Raw genomic sequence first — 20,886 nt, forward strand, 5'->3', positions numbered from 1 at the left:
CTAGCCTTCAAAGAACATACAGCATAATGCCTTCAGATATGCGTATCTTTGCAACTTAAAAGTCAGGCTACATAGAACACATTTCCAGAAGATGGTAAGGAATGTCTTTAACTTTATATGAAGAAAATCTTCAATCTTATAAATTTCAACCTAACCTTGGTAAAATGTCTAACCTCAAATGACAGAGTTAATTTTAACCTTAGAAAAATAAAAGCTCCTTTTCAACATAATCCCTCAAAATGACCACAAGATGTTTTGATAATGAGAGAATACCACAAGGATTACGATTGTCATCAATTTTCTACCTTCTAAACCATAATAGCTAATTTCAGAATATGGCAGGGAGCACTTACACGGCGGTTGTGATTGTGGTCAGCAGAATAAAGGTGCCGCTGAAGAAGATGGTGCTGGGCAGGAATTAACATGTCACAAGCCATACAATGTGCAGCTTCAATCCTCTTAAAAAAGTGTTCCTGGCCAATTCCTGCAGATCCAAATGAGGGCTGTTTTATCACTGCTCATGTGATTGGAGTTGTTCCTTTATAGAGTTCTTATGGTCACATAAAATTTGTAACCCCTTCACCTCCCACCCAGCTTTCTCCTTTAAGCACCTGGATACCATCTAACTCAAGAAAATTTGCTAAAATTGCTTCATGTGTAAATCAAATATGTGCTCCCCTTAGCTTCTCCTTTTGTCCAAATTATAAATTCTGAAAAGATCTCTGGAAAATAACAAATTCTCTCCCTAGTTGTCTGTATGTTTCTTTCTCTTCTGCTAAATATACTAACTCAGGGCAGCTAGGTGGCACACTGAATAGAGCACCAGTCCTGGAGTTAGGAGGACCTGAGTTCAAATGTGGCCTCAGACACTTACAAGCCATATGACCTTGGGCAAGTCACTTAACCCCAACTGCCCTGCCTTTCCCCCTCCAAAAAGCCAAAAAAAAAATTTTTTTAAAATATACTCACTATACATAATCAGAGCTCATAGCTCACTTTTCAGCTTTCTATTCTCTCTGCTTTTTGTTGAGATCAACAGATAATTTCTAAGCATGTTAGATGCTATGATGTATATGTGGATCTTCTAGCTCCTCCTTCACTAATGCCTCTCAACTCACCTTTGAAAGGGTCTGGTTTCTGCTTTACACTTTCCTTCTCAGTCAACTCCTGACGACGCTTCTCAATTTTCTTATTCCTATTCACAATGTATTCCTAGAAAGGTTGAAGGACAACATAGAGGAGAAAAGGACAATTTATACACAAAAGCAACTTCAATCAAGTGCTTTTCACCTTTTCTATGGTCAGCAGCCTGGTGAATTCTATGGACCTTTTCTCACAATCACATTTGTAGATGAATAAGATACAGAGGATTTTTAAAAAAAATCCAATTATACTGAAATATAGTTACCAGAATATATATAAAAAAAAAAAAAACCCACTCAGTTGGAGGATGCCAGGTTAAAACCTTGGCTTAAGTATTTGCATAAAACATGCACTGATGGTTCTCTTAAAAAATATCTTAACAGCAGTATCAAAGACAGGTAGGTTTTTTTCCTTCAGTTCATTTGGGCTACTTAGAAAAGAGATGAATTAAATTCATCTCTTTTCTCTGCCTCCCTTTGATATTTACAAAATGGAGATAAACATTAATTAAAGTAACTTTTTGCATCAAGAATTGTCAGAAGATCCTCTGCCTTATGTTACACCTCACCTGTAAGAACTCCACTGTTTTGTCAGGTAGCTTAGTACCAATAAAACGCAGTGTATCTTTATGGAACTTGCTCTGTAGGTGCTTATGGATTTCTTCATCATTAAAACTACGGAACTTGCATATAGAACAAGCAAACTGAATCCTAAAAGAGAATAAATCAATATTAAATATATTATTAAATATTAAATATAGTAGTGAGCCAACAATTGAGTTTTCTTTCTGTACTGGCAACATACACACCTATATTGGTGTATGTATTAGGACTAGAAGAGGAGATGAAGAACCTATGAAACTCCGTTTTCAGAGGATAAACGAACATATTATGAACGTCTCTACTAGCTATAACTCAAGCACACTTTTACATAGCAACTGAAGCTGCTTGACACAATGGGAAGTGTCTTCATTTTGCTACCCCCTACCACAACTAACTTAGACAAATTTTTCACTTTGGATAGATAAACAACAGAATGACCCGGGTGAAGTGAGAAGAGGAAACCAACCTCTAATGCCCACCTTTGTTGATGGGTTGCCCCACTGATTTCAATAATGACACTTCTTTACCTTAATTTGTCACTTCTAGCAAATGGAATAAAACACATCACACTGTGAATATTATGAAGATTAATAAAGCATTTTGACAATCTATTCATCCTTTGGCATAAGCAAGCTGCTTATTCCAACTATGGTGCTACTGAAAAATATTGGAGAAAGTCATTACAATTTTTTTAATAGATCCATCACAAGTTCAAGTAATTTATAAACTCAGCTGGACAAGAATTCTTCTCTTCTTCCCTTTCACACTTATTCCAACTGTTCCAAACCTCTACTTCACCCCCAAACACTACCTATCTCTACTCTTCAAAGGAGAAAGAGCTTATTATTTACTGAGAAAATTAAGACCTTAGCTTCCCTACTCAATGTCATAAACATTCTTCATCAGCAGCCATCCTCTCTACTCCTTTACTCTAGCCTCCAAGGAAGAAGAGTTTATCTAGGTGAGGCCAACCATCTATAGTACCCTCTAAGAAAGCATATACCAATCATTCTTTCTTGTTATTTCCTCTTCAGTTTTCGACTAGCTCCTTTCCTCACTACCTATCAACATGACCAGGTTTCCCCTTTTCTTAGAAGACCTTCACTCTATGCTGGCATACCCTCAAATGAGCATCCTATACAGCCCCTGCATTTCAATCTCTGGAATCTCCTTTCAATATTTAAACTTCCCTTCATCTTAGAAATATTTTTCTTATGCTCCTTCCATCTTCTGGCACTCAGGAAAACATGGATTTCCCCTCCACTCCCCAGAACACAATGTGTTCCTGGCCATTCTTTTTCCATAGTGGTTACACCTTATTTTGTGTATTTATTTTGTATGTATCAATCAAGCAGTGAATAGCTGGTATGTGTTAATGTATTACCCTAGGTACCTGGGCTAAAAGACAAAATGGAAACCACAGCCAACAGCCTCAAAAAACTTACGTTATACTGGGTAAAGTACCACATACATACATGAATGTTCAGAAAATAAATACAAAAGAGGACTTCAAGATCACAACACCAAAAAGATGGAGGACCAAACATTTTCTCCAGTCCTCATGATCTCTCAAATCTTTCCAAAATAAAAATTGTTTGCAAGAGATAAAGCAAATTCAGCTGTTTCCATAGATTACAACACCAAGAAACCAAATAAACAATACAATAAACTAATAGCAAAAATGAGTATTTGATAGCCACTGCTATGCTCACTCAACACCCCTCCCTAATACACCATGCTTCCAGCAGCAGGGTTACACAAGTCATCCTGAGGGTTTGCAAGAAAAATCAATTCTACATACCACTCTGCAATCCAAGGCAACAGAAACCCAAAAAGCAGAAGCCTGCTCAAGCCCTGATAGTAGCTTGGCAGTAACTCTTGTGTCAAAATAGAGCTCAGTCAGCAGAAACTAGGGCAGGACATATGTGTGACTGGTTGTGATTGACTCCACTAAGCCAGAGGGAAAATAGCCCAATATCCAGCTGAGGCCAGTTCTGTAACCCCAGAAATCATTTAAGGCAAAAAGAACTTTAAGGTCCAGTCCCCAGAGAAACTTCTGAAAGAAGAAAATGTAGTGCCAGTTGGAAGAATCCACAGATTGTCTCCAAGAAAGGGGAAAAAACCCTATGCTAAATTTTACAATTCTGCTAACGACAAATTCAACAAATGACCTTCAAAAAGACCTTCAAATACAAAGGAAAAGAAATTCAACTAAGACTATTGTGCACCCACCAAGAACAGCAAGAGGGGATGAAACGTATTCCAAAGATCAAAGGAACTCAAGATGCAAACCAAGCTGATCCAAACTTCAAGTGTGAATCTAACCATTAATGAAAAAAAAAAAGAGAATGTTTGCTAAAGAGGCATTAAAAACATTCCTACAGAGAAAACTAAACCTGAAAAAATATTTTGCTTCTCAAACACAGAAATACAAGAATAGTAAACAAATACAGCAACCAACAACAACATGAGAGATCTTGAAGATTAGATTTTCCAAAATGCCACAAGGATAAAAGCAGAAGTCCAAAAAAGTGATGGTGAAGAAAGAGGCCTGAAACATCATGAACTCAATCTCACAAGATCCCATATACAAATAAACCAATCGTGGTTGTTTTTTTCTTTTTGTGGAACTAAATTACAGAATGAGAAGACACATAAAAGGGTGGGGGGAAGAGGAAGATAAAGGAGAAAATGTCATATACCTAAAGGCTAACAATGAGGAAAAAGTTCCTGCAGTCTTTCAGAAAGACAGTCTAAAAAGAATGGATGAGGAGGCAAAGGGAAGGAAAGAAAAACAGGAGAAAGAAGTGTAATCTTCAGTGTGGATTGAGGGGGAGGGGCAGCACTGAAGAATGAGTGAGGCACAAAAGAAAGTAGGGGGCTGAAGGATAAGATCTAAAAGGCAACAGAAATAATACAGAAACTGTTTAGAAGGAACCCGAAATAGCTACCTTAGGAACTTCAATTCTATGAGAAATACAGATTCTAAGAAAAGATTAAATACATATAAGGGCCATGAATCAAAGAATAAAAGTCTGGAATAGCCAGAAAAGAAAGGGGGGAAGGGGATAATAAACAAAATGAAGGAAAGAAATCATTTTTAGCAAAAGGCACAGAAAATTAAATTTAAAAACTAACAAAAGAAGTTGAAGGTGGGATAAGGAAACTTGAGGGTAAGAGTACACCAGTAGGAAGAGTTGACTTAAAATAGAATGGAATTAAAATAACTAAAGAGACATTATACTGTATTTATATAAAGGGGAAAAAATCCTAAACTTACAGACTTAACTCTCATAATTTTAAATGTGACTGGATTAAACAATCCAAGAAAATGAAAAAGAATGATAGACTGAGTAATAAAACAAAATCCCCAAATCTTTTGCTTTTAAGAAACCTTTAAAAAACAAAGATTATGAGAAACATGACTGTGGGGATCACAGGACTTCCTAGACAGGGCGAGCCACATGATAGACCCCTTCTCACTGAAAGAACTCAGAAAGAGAACAGGCAGAGGAAGGTGTTTACTAAGCTTCTCTCGAGGAAGCGATGCGGTGCTCACTAGAAACACACACACCCCATATAGAAGCAAGAACAAGATTAAATATTGTTAGTGTATTCTGACTCCTCCACTCAGAGTAGGGATTGGTCCAGACTCCTCAAGGTCACAACTTTTCCTTACATGCCCTCCTTAACATTTTCTCCTTCCCAGATTATATATCCCATGATTAGAAAATGGAGGCATCTCCACCCTTTGGATTTTGTGTAAGTTAATGAGTTTAGTTGAGCAAGCGCAATATTGAAGACACTTCTGACAAGGAATGATCCCTAGGGTCCCAGTCATTTTGTCACGTCCCAACTTTTCTAGTCAGGATGTGCACGACCACGGTCCCTGCAAAACAGGCTATGCAAGCTTATCACAAGTTCCCATCAGCCTGGGAGCTTTACTATTTCTCAAGATTATCTATGGGAGCAAAACAAGATACCATAAAATCCCTTCTTACAAAGACAAAATAAAAATTAAGGCCTGAGAAAGTTTACTCTGAATCAAATGAATCCAAAGAAACAGTAATTATAACAATCATGTTATCAAACAAAGTAAAAACAAACATAGGCAAGCTGCATGGAATTGCAGAGGAGAGAGACTGAGAGAGAATTTAGGAGAGAAATTGAGGTCATTATTGCAATAAGCCAGATGAGAAGTGATGTGGGCCTAAATCAGGAGGGTTGTGATGTAAATAGGAAGGGCACAGACATGAAAGATGTTAGGGATGCAGAACTGACAAAACTTATGTGTGAAGGGGCAAAGCTGCTTACCATTACTCCTGGATCAAAGCTCAGTCTAGTGCCTGACTATATATGCAAACATGTACACATGTGTACATACATGAACACAGAAGGCCCAGACCCCCAACACCCCAGTAAATTTCTCTTGCCTTCTGAGCCAAAAATAGGGAAGGTCACCACTTGATCCAATGATGCTCTGGGCCAGGACCTTATTCAGCTCTTGGATGTCATGTAGACGACACTTTTTCCATCTCTCCCCACCTCCCCAAATGACCTTATCTAGGACAAACAAGGCACTGTGATCTCCTGTACAGGTTTCCTTTACCTCTATGTCAAGGCCTACACAACTTGCAGCCCTCAGGCCGCTTATGGAAAACTAAAGGATTTCAGGTGGCCTGTGGAAAAATGTAGAGGAAAATATCCTTTGTATGTAGAGAAATCCTTTGACAGCCACAAGTAGTGCAAACCTGCTTTATGTGCTCAGGGCGTTAGACATGCCACACAGGGTCTTCACAGTACACATCTGTTTGCCAAGAGGTCAAAGAAAGGGCTCATGTCTCCTAAAATGAACTTCTTTCCAACCCCTGAGGCTGTGCATAGATTCCCACTGCTAAATGGTATGTACATTTCCAACCCCTTATATTCACACACCATTTGAGTGATCCAGAACCTATGGCTGTCAATATACAAACCTTAATCCCCATGCTCAACTCGCTGCTCCTTGACTCCAAAACCCCTCTCAACTATACTCCAACCCACTCCAGATTTGCACATCCCTTTCATTTTACTCTTCTGTTTCAAGAAGAACAGACTTTCATCTTAAATGGCTTTCTTACAGCACCTCCTAATAACATTTCCCTGCTTGCCCTTTAATTTCTTTTCCTTAATATCCCCCAAATCAGATACTGGTAGGAAAGTTAAACTACTCCCTGTTCCCTACCGCTATTTCTGCCCACTCCCCAGCACAACCCCCTTCTTACTAATCAACTTCTCACTTGAAGTGAACACTATCCAAATTTATCATGCAATTCAGAACCTCAAGGTTGTACACAGCAGCCCTCAGAACATTCTCCTTTGTTCTTCAATGATTTAGGTGTCTGGTATGCAGTCTCTCTCTTCCCCATCACCTTGCCTTACACTTAGGGGAATTTAACATGCAAATTTATAACCCCTCAAAAACCATGATGTTCCTAAGATGTATTCATCCACTCCAGGGGGATTTGGTCATACCCCTGACCTTGTTATCACCCACATGTTCCATTTCTATGTTCATAAATTTTTTTAAATTCCCTTATCTGATCATGCTTTTATCACTCCATCTTTACCTATTGCTTACAATCCTTAACCCTGTTCCCATGTTCATCATGATCTCCATTCCTTGTACCATAGTTCTTTCCCAGACCAATACTGCTGCACTGGCCATACTCTCTTCTGTTCCCTATCTTGGCCTCTTGGTGAACCAACTCAACTTTACACTGTCCTTCATCCTTAAATGCCTTGCAAACCAAGTCTGGATTATTCCTACCATCTGCCTCTTTTGTTCCTTTTTGCATACTGTTGAAGAGCTAAAAGAAACTACTGACTGAATCCACTAAAATTTTATTATCTAATTTTAACTAGATCCTAATTTCTTCAAGTAAAATATTCTAATATTCTCCTGTTTATTTTCTATCCTACTTTTTGCAGCAATTGTTCCACAGCTTCTAGTCTCTCAAGTCTCTCTCAAGCCCCCCACAACATCCCTGCCTGATAACCTTTAAGCTAAGGGCTTTATCTCATGTCACAGAAAAAACTGACCACTTGCCCAAAACTGCTCTTCATCTCACTTACTCACACATCTCTCCCCTATCTCCTACTTCACTCTGGTCTCAGATGAAGAAGTGGCCCTTCTCTTTGCCAAGGCAAAAACTTGTAAATGTCCCCTTGATTCCTACAATCTTCTATTTTCCAGAAAATTGTCCCCACTATCATGCTGTATTACTCTGTGATTTTTCCCTGTGGCTTACAAACATGCCTGTTTTTCCCACCCTCAAAAAACCTTTCTCTGATTAGCCCATACCTGATTGCTCCGTTACAATCTTCATCCCTTTTATGGCTAAACTGCCTGAGAAAGAAGTCTACACATAATGCTATCACTCTCTCATCTCACCAGTCTAAACCCTCAAAAGTTGTGCTTCTGACTTCACTGTTTAACTGAAACTGCCCAGTTACCAATCATCTCTACTAAGTCTACTGGCTTTGTCCCAATTCTGATCCTCCTTGACACTTACCACTTCTTTCTGGACTGGTTTTTTTTTTTATAGGTTTTGATCACACTGCTCTCCCAATTTTCAGTCAGATCCTTCTCTCTTTTGTTGGATCCTCATCTACAACACACACACCCACTAATTAAAGGTATCCTCTAAAACTACATCCTGTATCTCTTTCTTTTTTCCCCTCGATGTCAGGAGTTGCTCACCTTTTTTTGTCTGATAGACTGCTTTGGCAGTCTAGTGAAGCCTATGGACCCGATCTCAGAATAATATTTTTAAATGTATAAAATAAAATATGAAGAATTACAAAAGAAAGCAATTTTTAATAAAAAGGTAGTTATCAAAAAGTTTATGTGATACTTGATCTAAATGATCTCATTTGGTGACTTCATAAGCTCCTATGAGTTCAATTGTTATCTCTATGAAAACCATTTAGAGATTTACAGGTTCAAGACTAAGCTTCCATCCTGAGATAAAATCATGCACCTCATGCATGGGCATCTCAAGATGGATGTTCAGTAGAAATTTCAAATTTAACATATCCAAAACAGAACACATCTTTCTCCCCAATTTCTCCCTCCTTAGAAGTTCCCTAATACTGTTAAGGACACTACTGTTCTCCAAATCACTGATATCAAAATCTCAGCATCATCTTCCACTATTCATACATTCACCTCAAATCCAATCCATTGCCAAATCTTATTTTTATCTTTACATCATCACAAAAACTTTTTCTCTCCACTCATATGGCTAGAACCTTTAGGGCCTCATCACCTCTCAAATTAGTCTCCCTGCCTCAACCCTCTCTATTCCATTTACCCTCTACTTAGCTTCCAAAGTGATTTTTCCAATGTGTAGATGTGATCACCTCAAAACCTCTTTTATGTGAAATTTTAATTTTTTTAAATAACATGTAAAAACAATGTTTAAATTTCATTTTTTTAAATTTTGAGTTCCAAACTCTTTCCCTCCCCTGAACACCTCACTGAAATAAGCAATTAAGATAGAGATTATACATGTGCAGTCATGGAAAACATTTCCATATTAGTCATACAGTAAAATAATAGACCAAAAAAACCCCAAGAAAAAGAAAAGTTTAAAAAAAATTGCTTCAATTTGTGTTCAGATCCCATCTGTTTCTTCCTTGAAGATAGCATTTTTCATTATAAGTCCTTCAGAATCATTTTGGATAATTTCATCACTGAGAATAGCCAAGTCATTTACAGTGGATCATTGTATATACTGCTGTAACAATTATCTCCTGGTTCTGCTCATTTCACTTTGTATCAGTTCATATAGGTCTTTCCAAGATTTTTCTGAAAGCATCCTAGTTGTCATTTCTTATAGCACAATAATATTCCATCACAATCATATACCATAACTTATTTCAGCCTTTCCCCAATTGATGAACACCCAATTTCCAATACTCTGCCACTATAAAAAAGAGCTACTACAAATATTTTTATACAAATCAGTCCTTTTCCCTTTTCTTTGATCTGAGATACAGACCTAATAGTGGTACTGCTCGGTTAAAGGCTATGCAGTTTCACAGTTCTTTGGGCACAAGTCCATATTGCTCTCCAAAATGTTTAGATCAGTTCACAACACCATGAATAGTTCATTAGAGTCTCAATTTTTCATATCCCCCCAACATTTCCCATTTTTCTTTTGTGCCACATTAGCCAATCTGATAGGTGACAGATGGTACCTCAGAGTTATTTTAGTTAGCATTTCTCTAATCAATAGTGATTTAGAGCAGAAAACTGCCTCTTTATATCCTTTGGTGTAATGGAATGTAAATTTTTAAGATCTTCCCTGCCCCTAGGCTAAAGTGCACCTAGAGCCTGGGGTAGGAGGCTTGTTTTTCAGTAGATACTTTTTGATTGGCAAGTGGGTCCAGAAGGTTGTTACATTCTCTGAGCCAGGAGCAGGCTATATAAACCCTGATTTGAGGCTTTAGTTTTGGGGCTCACTTTGAGAAGTGTTCTGTGATTTGGTCAGATGAGACTCTGGGAAGCTGTTGTTGAGAGCCCCCCGGGTTTGAAAAACCCAGATGTTGATTTGGTATGGATGTAATGGTTGGACAGTTTGGAAACCTGTCTACTTGATAATTCTGTCTGTATATTCTGAAGTTCAGGGTGCTGACCTTTTTCCCCTAAGAAACTAGGTAAACGATACATATCTGACTGATTAAAGTAAGCTTGTTAACCCATTTTGAGTTGCTTTCCTTTAACAAAGCAGATCTAAGAACCTGTGTTGGCAGCCACCCTGGGGACGCTTGGGGTGCTTACTATTACATTTGGCCATTTATCAACTGGGGAATGACTTGTTTTATAAATGTGACTCAGTCCTCTATATATTTGAGAATGAGGCCTTTATCAAAGACACTTGCTATGAATCTCCCCCTCCCCCTTCTGCTTTCCGGTTAATCTTGGTTGCATTGTTTGTGCAAAAAAAATAACGTGTTCTGTTTTGGACATGTTAAATTTGAAATTTCCACTGAACATCCATCTTGAGATGCCCATGCTGTTGGAGATGCATGATTTTATCTCAGGATGGAAGCTAGTCTTGAACCTGTAAATGATTTTCATAGAGATGATAACTGAACTCACAGGATAACAAATTTGTTATCTTTCAACATAAGTAAAATTATCCATTTTGTATACTGTAATGCTCTGTCTTGTTTGGTGATAAATGCTTCCCTCATTCATAGATGTACGTGACAGGTAAAATACTTCATGCTTCCTATTTTGCTGATGGTATCATTCTTTATGTCTAAGTCTCGTCGTACCCATTCTGACCTTATCTTGGTATACTACGCGAGATGTTGGTCTATACCTAGTCTCTGCCAAACTGTTTTCTAGTTTTCCCAGTAGTTTTTGAGTTAATGTATCAGAAAACTTTGATCTTTTTGTGTTTATCAAACACTAGATAACTATGGTCATTTATTCCACTGATCCACCATTCCATCTCTCAGTACCAGACTGTTTTGATGACTTTCTTTATCATACAATCTGAGATCTGGTACTGCTCGGTTACCTTCCTTCACATTTTTTTGCATTGATCCCCTTGAAATTCTTGATGAATTTCACAGATATAATTCCAGATGAATTATATATTACTACTTTTTCTAGTTCTATAAAAGAATTTGTGGTAGTTTGATTTGGCACTGAACAAGTAAATTAATTGGAAAGAATTGTCATTTTTTTTATTATATTGGCTTGGCCTAGCCACAAACATTATTTGTCCAGTTGTTTAGATACTACTTTTTGTGAGAAGCGTTTTATAACTGAGTTGATGTACTTCCTGGCTTTGTCTTGGCAGGTAGAATCTCAGGAGTTTTAAATTATCTAGTTATTTTAAATGAAGTTTCTATCTTTCTCTTGCTGCTGGGTTTTGGTGAGAATATATAGAAATGCTGATGACTTATGTGGGTTTATTTCATATTCTGCAACTTTGCTAGAATTGTAGATTATTTCAACTGTTTTTTTTGGTTAATTTTCTAGGACTCTCTTAAGTATACCATCATATCATCTGCAGAGAGTGATAGTTTTGTTTCCTTACTGCCTATTCTAATTCCTTCAATTTCGTATCTAACATCTCTAAGCTAATACTGGGCATCCTTAGTTCACCCCTGATCTTACTGGAAAGGCTTCTAGCTCATCTCCATTACAGATAATGCTTGCTAATAGTTTTAGATAATACTTCTCCATTTATTCTTATGTTTTCTGATATTTCAACAGGAATGAGTGCTGTATTTTGTCAAAAGCTTTTTCTGCAGCTATTGAGATAATATGATTTTTGTTGGGTTTTGTTATTGCTAGGGTCACTTTGTTGATAATTTTCCTAACAATGAATTATCCCCACATTCCTGTTATAAATCCCACTTGATCATAGTGTAGGATCTTTGCAATATATTGGTGTAATATCTATGACTGAATTTTATTAAAAATTTTATAACAATATTCAATAGCAAAAGTAGTCTAAACTTTTCTGTTTTTTTGCTTTTTGGAGGGGGGAAGGCAGGACAATTAGGGATAAGTGACTTGCCCAAGGTCACACAGTTAGTTTTTGTGTTAAATGTCTGAGGCTGGATTTGAACGCAGGTCTTCCTGACTCCACCTCCTCACTGCACCACCTAGCCGCCCCACCTTTTCTTTTTTTTTTTAGTTAGTTTGCAGTTGAGATCCCCCCACTAAGTATAGTTTTTCTATCTATGTCCTATAACTCATTTAACTTGTACTTTAACAATTTGTATGCTCTAGTATTTACTGCATATATGCTTAATATGCATATATTACTTCACTGTCTATGGTACCTTTTAGCAAAATGTAGCTTCTCTGCTTATCTCTTTTAATTAGATCTGGTTTTGCTTTTGTTTTGTCTGTGATCATCATTACTACCCCTGCTTTTTTTTTTACTCTCGATGCTCCTGGTCTCTTATCTCTACTCTCTTTCTCTGCTTCAAGTTGTAAACAACATTTTGTCAACTCCTGGTTTTAAATTCACTTTGCTATCTGTTTTTGTTTTATTATGGGTGAGTTCATCCCACTCACATTCACTGATATGATTACTGTGTTTCTGCCCATCCTATTTTTTTCCATTTATCCTCTTTCCTTTCACTCTGTTCCTCTTCAGGTGTTCTGCTTTTGTTTACCCCCTCCCCCAATCTACTCTCCCTTTTATCAGTACCCCTTTTTGTACCCTCCCCCCCATTTCTCTTTAGGGCAAGAAATAGCTCTATACCCAACTGAGTATTAATCTCTGAGCCAATTCCAATAAGTAAGATTCAAGTGTTGTTCACCCCTTATGTTCCCCACCATTTATCCTTTCTTTCTGCACCTCTTTTATGAGATGATTGTCCCCCTTCTTCCATTACCTTACTCCTTCCAGTGCATCCCTATCATTGTCAACTCACACCTATGCCTTCTGTCTATATATACTCCTAACCACTCTAATAATGGTAAAGTTCTTTGGAGGTATTATCATCCTCCCATGTAGGAAAGAATGTACACAGTTTAACTTTTTTGAATCCCTTATGATCTCACTTTTCTTTTCACCTTTATATGCTTCTCTTGAGTCTTACATCTGAAATTCAAATTTTCTATTTCAGTTCTGGTATTTGTATCAGGAATGTTTGAAAATCCTCTATTTCATTAGATATCCATTTTTGCTCTCAAGATTATACTTAAATTTTGCTGGGAAGGTGATTCTTGGTTGTAATCCTAGCTCCTTTGCCCTCTGGAACATCAAACATTCCAAGTCCTTTAAATCCTTTAATGTAGATGCTGCCAAATCTTGTTATCTTCGATGTTTCTTTTTGTTTGTTTTCATTCTGGCATCTTTTTCATGAGGTAACAGGTGGATTCTTTCAATTTCTATTTTATCCTTTGGTTCTAGCATATCATGGCAGTTTTCTTTGATAACTTCTTTCTTCTTTAAATACAATGTCTAAGCTCTTTTTTGATCATGGCTTTCAGGGAGTCCAATCATTCTTTTATCATCTCTCCTCGATCTATTTGTCAAGTCAGTTCTTTTTCCAATGAAATATTTCTGTTCACATTTTCTTCTATTTTTTCATTCTTTTGGTTTATTTCCAGACATCTCATGGAATTATTAGCTTCCACTTGCTCAATTCTCATTTTTAAGGAATTATTTTCTTCAGTGAGCTTTTGTACCTTTTTCCATTTGACCAATTCTGTTTTTTAAGGAGTTCTCTTCAGTAGATTTTTGTGCCTCTTTTATCAAGTTAACTGTTTTCATGATTTTCTTACATGCTTTCATTTCTTTTCCCATTTTTTCCAGTACCTCTCTTGATATTTAAAACCCTTTTTGAGTTCTTCCATGGCCTGAGACCAATTCATATTGTTGAGATTTTGAATGTAGCTATTTTCATTTCTTTTGGGTTTGTGTCTTGATTTTTCCCTGTCACCAGAGTAACTTTCTAGAGTCAGGTTCTTTTTGTTATTTGTTCATTTTTCCTATTTCTTCACTTTTAAATTCATGTTCAATTTCGGCTCTGCTCCTGGTGTAGAAGAGGCACTGTCCCAAAGTTCAGGGTTTGGTGATGTGGTGATGTGGGGGAGGTTCTTCGGTTCTTTTAAGGTGGTGTGATTTAAGGAGGTATGGCCATTGCTCTCCTGGCCTGTGCTTAGTCTGTAAGCGATCATAAGGACTCTTTCACTCTAGAAATCCCCACTCCTCTGGAAACACAAGAGCTAGCATGCTAGTGCTCCTTTTCTTTCTAGGGCTGCAAAGTGGAACTTCAACAGAGTCCTACAGAGAGTGCCAGCAAAGGGCCCTTTACAATCTTCTTTTTATTTTTTTATTATTATTTTTTTAAGCAATTGGGGTTAAGTAACTTGCTCAAGGTTACACGGCCAGTTATTTCTGGGTGTGGTGCTGAGTATCTGAGCCCGGATTTAATCCAGGTCATCCCGACACTGGAGCCGGTACTCTTACTCGCTGAGCCACCTGGCCGCCCATGAGCAATTGGGGTTAAGTAACTTGTTCAAGGTTACACGGCCAGGTGTTTCTGGGTGGGTGCTAAGTGTCTGAGCCCGGGATTCGATCTCCAGGTCTTCTCAACACTGGGGCTGGTGCTCTTACTCACTGTGCTACCTGGCCGCCCCCCCCTTTACAATCTTCTGATCGGTTGTGTGACCCACTCCCCCCTTACTGTCAGTGGACTAAGAGCTCCAGAACCTACCATCTCTGATGCACATGCCCCCAAATCTTGCTGCTGGCCTGTGCTAGCACTTCCTGTCACTCTCATATCAGTGAGACTTTTATTTACAATTTTCTAAATCAGGGGTAGGGAACCTGAGGCCTCAAAGCCATATGTGGCCCTTTACATCCTCAAGTGAAGCCCTCTGACCGAATCCAAACTTCACAGAACAACTCCCCTTACTAAAAGGATTTGTTCTGTAAATTTTAGACTCAGTCAAAAGGCTGCACCCAAGGACCTAGAAGGCCACAGGTTCCCCCACCCCTGTAAATTGTCTTTAGCTGGAAAATTTCTTTTACCCTCACCTATTGTTGATTTTGCCACTCCAGAATTCATTTTCTGGCATTATTTTAAAGTTATTTGGAATGAAATCTAGGAGAGCTCAGGTGAGTCCCTAAGTAGTTTTTTTTTTTTAATTATCCTTTTAGTTCCAGCTCCCTGTCAGTTCACCCCTCACCCTCTTAATAAACTCCAGAGGCTCCCTATAACCTTCAGAATACACACATACAGAGACATATATGTATACATAAATGTGTGTATATATGTATGTAGCTGTCCCCTCCCTTCTGCCTGTTAGTTTTTGACTTCCTTAAAGTCTCATTTCAAATCCCACCTTCTACGAGAGCTTTCTTAGTCCCTCTAGCTATTAATACCTTCCTTTTTCAATTACATTCAATCTATTCTGTATTAATCTTTTATTTACTTATTTACATGTTCCCTTCCCCATCAGAATGTGAACCCCTTGAAGTCAGTGACTTTTTGCCTTTCGTTGTACCTCCAGTATTTAGCAGTGCTCTGGCACACAGTAAGGGTTTAATAAATGCTTCCTGACTGACTGGCATTCCAGAGAGAAAAAGGTTTTTTGTTTCCCTTTCTGGATATGAATGATTTCACCACAAAACGGGTTTCCTGGTACAATCTACTTTCTGGAAGTTGGAGATACCTTATCTATAGCAGAGAAAAACAACTGGCCCTGTTTCATTTGCAAAGCCAACCACAACATGAAATAAGATGCCCTGCTCTGTTGTATGGTTGGTCATAAACAAAAGCAATTTGTTTTTCTTAAGAGTATAAAATCTTGCTAAATTTTCAGTTGGGAGTTCGGTTAGGATTGTCCCATCTGATTCTCTGTAGTAACCTACTCCTGAATAAATATACCTTTGACCCGAACCCTAAATATGTGATCTGTGCTTCTTGCCCTGACACTTGTTAACTGCTTGAACATGTATACTGCATATACATATTTATATGTGTAACCATTGCATATGTTATCTCCTCTAATAGAACATAAACTTGAGAGCAGGGATTGTATGATTTTTGTCTTTATATCTCTTGTGACCAATGAAGTACCTAGAATAAAGTTTCATGTTTAGGATCATGACTGATCCTATTTACTTATTCCCTTTTAATAAAAAACTCTGAATAAGAAATACTCATTGCTTCTACCCTTTTTCTTACTGCTCCCTTACTGTCACTCTGCATTTGTCATAGCTACATCCCTGGTCATATTCCATACCCTACCTCCAAGACTTCTCACATACCACCATCCTCCATGCCTGGAAGGTATTAGATCTCATATCTACCTCTCAGAATCTCCATGTTCCTTTAAGGTTCAAATGCTAACTCCTCATACAGATCAAATTAACTTGTATTTATTATGTGTGCAAATAATATCAAAAGGGAGAAAGAATTTAAATGGCTAGAACATTATTTTATCCTTGTCTTTGTATACCCAGTACCTAATAATACTTTGCACAAAGCATGATCTCAATAAATGTTAGCTGAACGGAAATAACATAAAGAAAATAATAACCATCCAAAGAAACAATGACATGAATATAAGGAAAGCAGCATGGTGGGAAGGCAAGAGTATTAGATTTGGAGTCAAAAGGACTAGTTTTTAATTTCAAGTTCTATTACTTAGTACCTGTGTGACCTTGAGCAAGTCTCTTTACCTCCCTGGACCTCAGTTTCCTCATCTGTAAAAGAAAGGATTGGACTAGATGATCTGTACTATGATCCACATTCAGTAGTTTCCTAGATAGCTCCTTGGCCTTCTCGCCATAGAGCAATGCTTAGAGGTTTAAGCCTGTAGAAATTTACTATGAGAGTGAAAATAGAATTCCTCTTTGCTCTGTTATCATTACCTGGATATTGTGCAGAGATTGGAATGTTTTCAGCCTTGATTTGGAAAGACTGCATTCCAATATGTTACATCAACAGAAGCTCAGCAACCTCAAGTTGTTTCATTTGGTGTTTGTTGTCTTTTTTTGTTTCTGCAAATAAATAGGAAGCCTCATGGCTTCTAAAGTTGCTTTCCAGAATGACTGGAGCAGTTCACCAAATACTTCAGACTCAGGAATGGCTTTTTAGTGCTCATATAGATCATGGGAATCCTCTCTTAACTGAACCCCAAATAAGAGCCAGAAAAGAGTTCAAATGGACAGTCCAAAGATAACAAAGAAAGAGGAATGACCCAAATGTACATAACTCTTGTTTTGTGGTGGTAAAGAATTGGAAACTTGGAGATCCAATCCATTGTTGAATGGTTGAACAAGTTACGTTATAGGAATGTGATAGAACTATGGTGTAAGAAATGATGAAGGGGATGGTTTCAGAAAAACCTGGGAAGACTTTTATGAAGGGTAAAAGTGAACAGAACCAGAAGAACAATTTATACAACTGCAATAGTAATGACAAACAATTTTGAGAGACTTAACAATTCTGATCAATGCAAATGAACAAGCACAATTCCTGGGGACTAATGGTGAAATATGGTATTCACTTCCTGCCAAAGAGGTGGCAACTCAGGATGAAGATGAATACAAATTTCTTTTTAATATGACCAATATAGAAATTTGTTTATTATGCATATTTGTTTTTCTTTCTTTTCTATTTGGGGGGTGGTGGTGGGGTGAGAAGTAGGCAGGGTGGGAAGAGTTGAGAAAAAAAAAGGTAGATTTTCATTAATTAATTTTTAAAAACAAATGGTTTATCAAATTTTCTGGGAGTCCCATAGCTAAGAGAGACCTGCAGGTTGAACTTGAGAAATTAATTTTTCCTATGTGTATCTTCACTGGGATACATGCCATTCACTTGGAATAATTTTTGATTAGAATTTGTTGTAATCTGTAAGTTATTATCTTAGTCTAAGAATTTTCCTTTCTAAAAAGGAAAGGACGAATCCAAAACATGTTTTTGGTCCACTTTCCACATGATGCACTGTTTTGTATAGAATTTAGAATTTTAAGGAGTTAATAGGCAAATACATTCCATACTCACAATCTTCCTAGTTGCAGTTGGCTTTTCTACTGCTGACCTGTCTAGCTAGGACTCACCATCAGAATAATCACCCCCTGTGAAAGGAGCAACATCTACTAGGACCACAGGCATTTAGGCTAGCTCAGTTTTCCCCTAAAGGTAAGGAACCCTGAGATTCCAACTGGTGTAGAGAACTAGGGTTTATATCAATAATATGGCTTCTCAGTTGTGGCAATGCATAAAAAGTCCAGTCCAGGGGGAATTACTGTCCTTTCTACTTAACAGCTGTCATACTGCTTTGAACTCTTCTTATCACCCACATTCGAAAAGTAGACAAGGGTAACTGCATCTTCCTGAACTAGCGCTGCATACCTGCCTTTCCATGTTTTGTTAAATGTTAGATGGTTCATCAAAGTTTCATTTTATTCTAATCCTAAACCTAAATTACTGGACAGGCTCGAGTCAGGTCTGGCCCAAAACATTGGGCAGACTGTGGAAAGGACCACTTGTTCTTGCCTTCCATTCTCAAACAACCTACCAGGATAGAGAGATCCTGGAAGAAGTTGGACAAAATTAAGGACTTCAGCATCCTATCCCCTCACATGGTCCTTGGTGTTTTTCAAATTCTACTGAGTCTGTACTGGATGTCTTCTCTAAGAGAAAGGGAACCAGTGATGTCATCAAGAATAACATTTTTGGCACCTCAGTCAAGGGAGGGAAGGTTGTAATGTGCCAGCTCATAATGCATACATGTGCCAAGCAATTCACTAACCAAAGTCCTCCTCCCAACACCTAACCATGGCACAAAGGCCATCGTCACAACAACACTACTGCTGCTGTAGACTTCTGCCCTACTCTAAGACTGACAAAACATTTCCCTCACTATAACTCTACAAGGACTATTATCCTTGTTTTAAAAAGGAAGAAACTGAGGTTCTAGAGGTCAAGATGGTAAAATGGAGAGGGGTCTGAAGAGTCAGGAAGATTTGAATCTGAATCTTGTTTCAGACCCTTCCTGGCTATGTAACACTGGAAAAGTCAATTGTCTGACTCAGTTTTTTCATTTGTAAAATAGGGATACTAACAACACCAATATCTCCTGAAACATTTGGGGGACTGAATGAGACGTAACATGAAACATATTTTACACATTTCCAAGAGCTTTATGTACATGTTAGTTGCTGAAATGCCTTGCCTAGAATGACACAGTCAGCTATTCTATGTCAGAAGTCAAATCCAAATCCTAGTGTCCTGAAAGCCCACATTCTTCTGATTTCTTTATATAGCCTCTCTAAGCTTCTAATGGAGTACAACAGAACCAGTGGAATAACGTCTCAACCAAGGGAAGATTTGCCTAGTTAAGTATGGAGAATACAATACAATCCTCCAATAAAGGAAGTACGACAGACGTAACATTGGAATAGGGGAGTGACGACAGCTGAATTAGAGGATGGACTGGAGTGTGAACAGACCTGAGGCAGGTAGTCACCAGCAGGCTATTGAAACAGTTCAGGCATGATGTGATGAGGGCCTGTGCTAAAGTGGTGGCAGTGTCAAGGGAGAGAAGAGGGCATGTAGGAGAGATGTTATGAAGAAAGAAAGGACAAGACCATTCTTGTGGATTTAGAAATGAGAGCCTGTGAGGATGGTGGCAAACTGGACAATAATAGCAAAGTTAAAAAGATGAGAGCATTTTGACCATTCCCAACTTCTAGACTTCTCAGTGGGTACCTGCCCAAAATCCTTTCTTTTTTTCAGTTTCCTTTCAATGTTTTGTTTTCCCCCATTAAAATGTATACTCCTTGAGAGCAGGGTCTATCTCTTTTTTTGCTTATATTTTTATTCCTAACACTAACCAGAGTACTTGGCATATAGTAAGAATAAATGATTATTATTGTGTTTTGGGAAAAAGATAATGAGTTCTGTTTTGGAAATGTTCAGTTTGAGATGGTCACAGAAAATTCACTTGTAGATGTTCTAAAGGCAGTTTGTATTGCAGGACTAGATAAGAGCCAACAGGAGAGAGATTGGGGCTATATAGATCTGGGAATTACCTACATAGATTAAAACCTATAGGAACTGACGAGGTAGTACAGAAGGAAAAGAGAAGGTGGCCTGGGATTTAGAAGACACCCACAGTTAGGAGGTATGACAAGGGATGAAAATCCAGCAAAGGAGACTGAAAAGCAATAGTCTGATAAGTAGAAAGAGTAAATTAGTGGGGCAGCTAGGTGGCACAGAATAGAACACCAGCTCTGGAGTCAGGAAGACCTGAGTTCAAATCCAGCCTCAGACACTTAACACTTACTAGCCTTGTGACCTTGGGCAGTCAACCCCAATTGCCCCTCCAAAATTTTTTTTAATTTTTTTTTTTAAATTAAGAAAGTGAAAATTAGGAGAGAGTGATGTCATGAAAACTTTAAAGAGGAGAGATGCAGGAAGTGATGGAGATCAACAGGGGAGATTAAGAGATCATTAGTACTTTCAGAAAAGGTTTATTCAACAGTTTCAGTTGAATAATGCAAGCCAAATGATGATGGTAAAAAGACATAAATACATGAACAGTTTTCAAAAGGAATGCAAATCAAAAGAATTCTGAGGGGGCGGCTAGATGGCT

At 38.0% G+C, this 20,886-nt stretch overlaps 1 protein-coding gene across 2 annotated transcripts in view; it reads right to left on the reverse strand.

Annotated features, from left to right (window-relative positions):
• AKAP8 (A-kinase anchoring protein 8) overlaps positions 1–20,886 on the reverse strand; it is a 63,791-nt gene that overhangs the window by 2,966 nt on the left and 39,939 nt on the right. For both annotated transcript variants that reach the window (XM_069086946.1, XM_069086945.1), the window contains exons 10-12: positions 1,712–1,853; positions 1,119–1,212; positions 354–484 (exon numbers count right to left, since the gene is read on the reverse strand). In XM_069086946.1, coding sequence (XP_068943047.1) covers positions 354–484; positions 1,119–1,212; positions 1,712–1,853 — 367 coding nt within the window. The remainder of the gene's footprint in view (positions 1–353; positions 485–1,118; positions 1,213–1,711; positions 1,854–20,886) is intronic.

Source organism: Petaurus breviceps, unplaced genomic scaffold, assembly GCF_028583685.1.
Source record: "Petaurus breviceps papuanus isolate PSGF00001 unplaced genomic scaffold, PetGlider_PUasm1.0 180, whole genome shotgun sequence".
In the NCBI taxonomy this organism is placed as follows: Eukaryota; Metazoa; Chordata; class Mammalia; order Diprotodontia; family Petauridae; genus Petaurus; species Petaurus breviceps.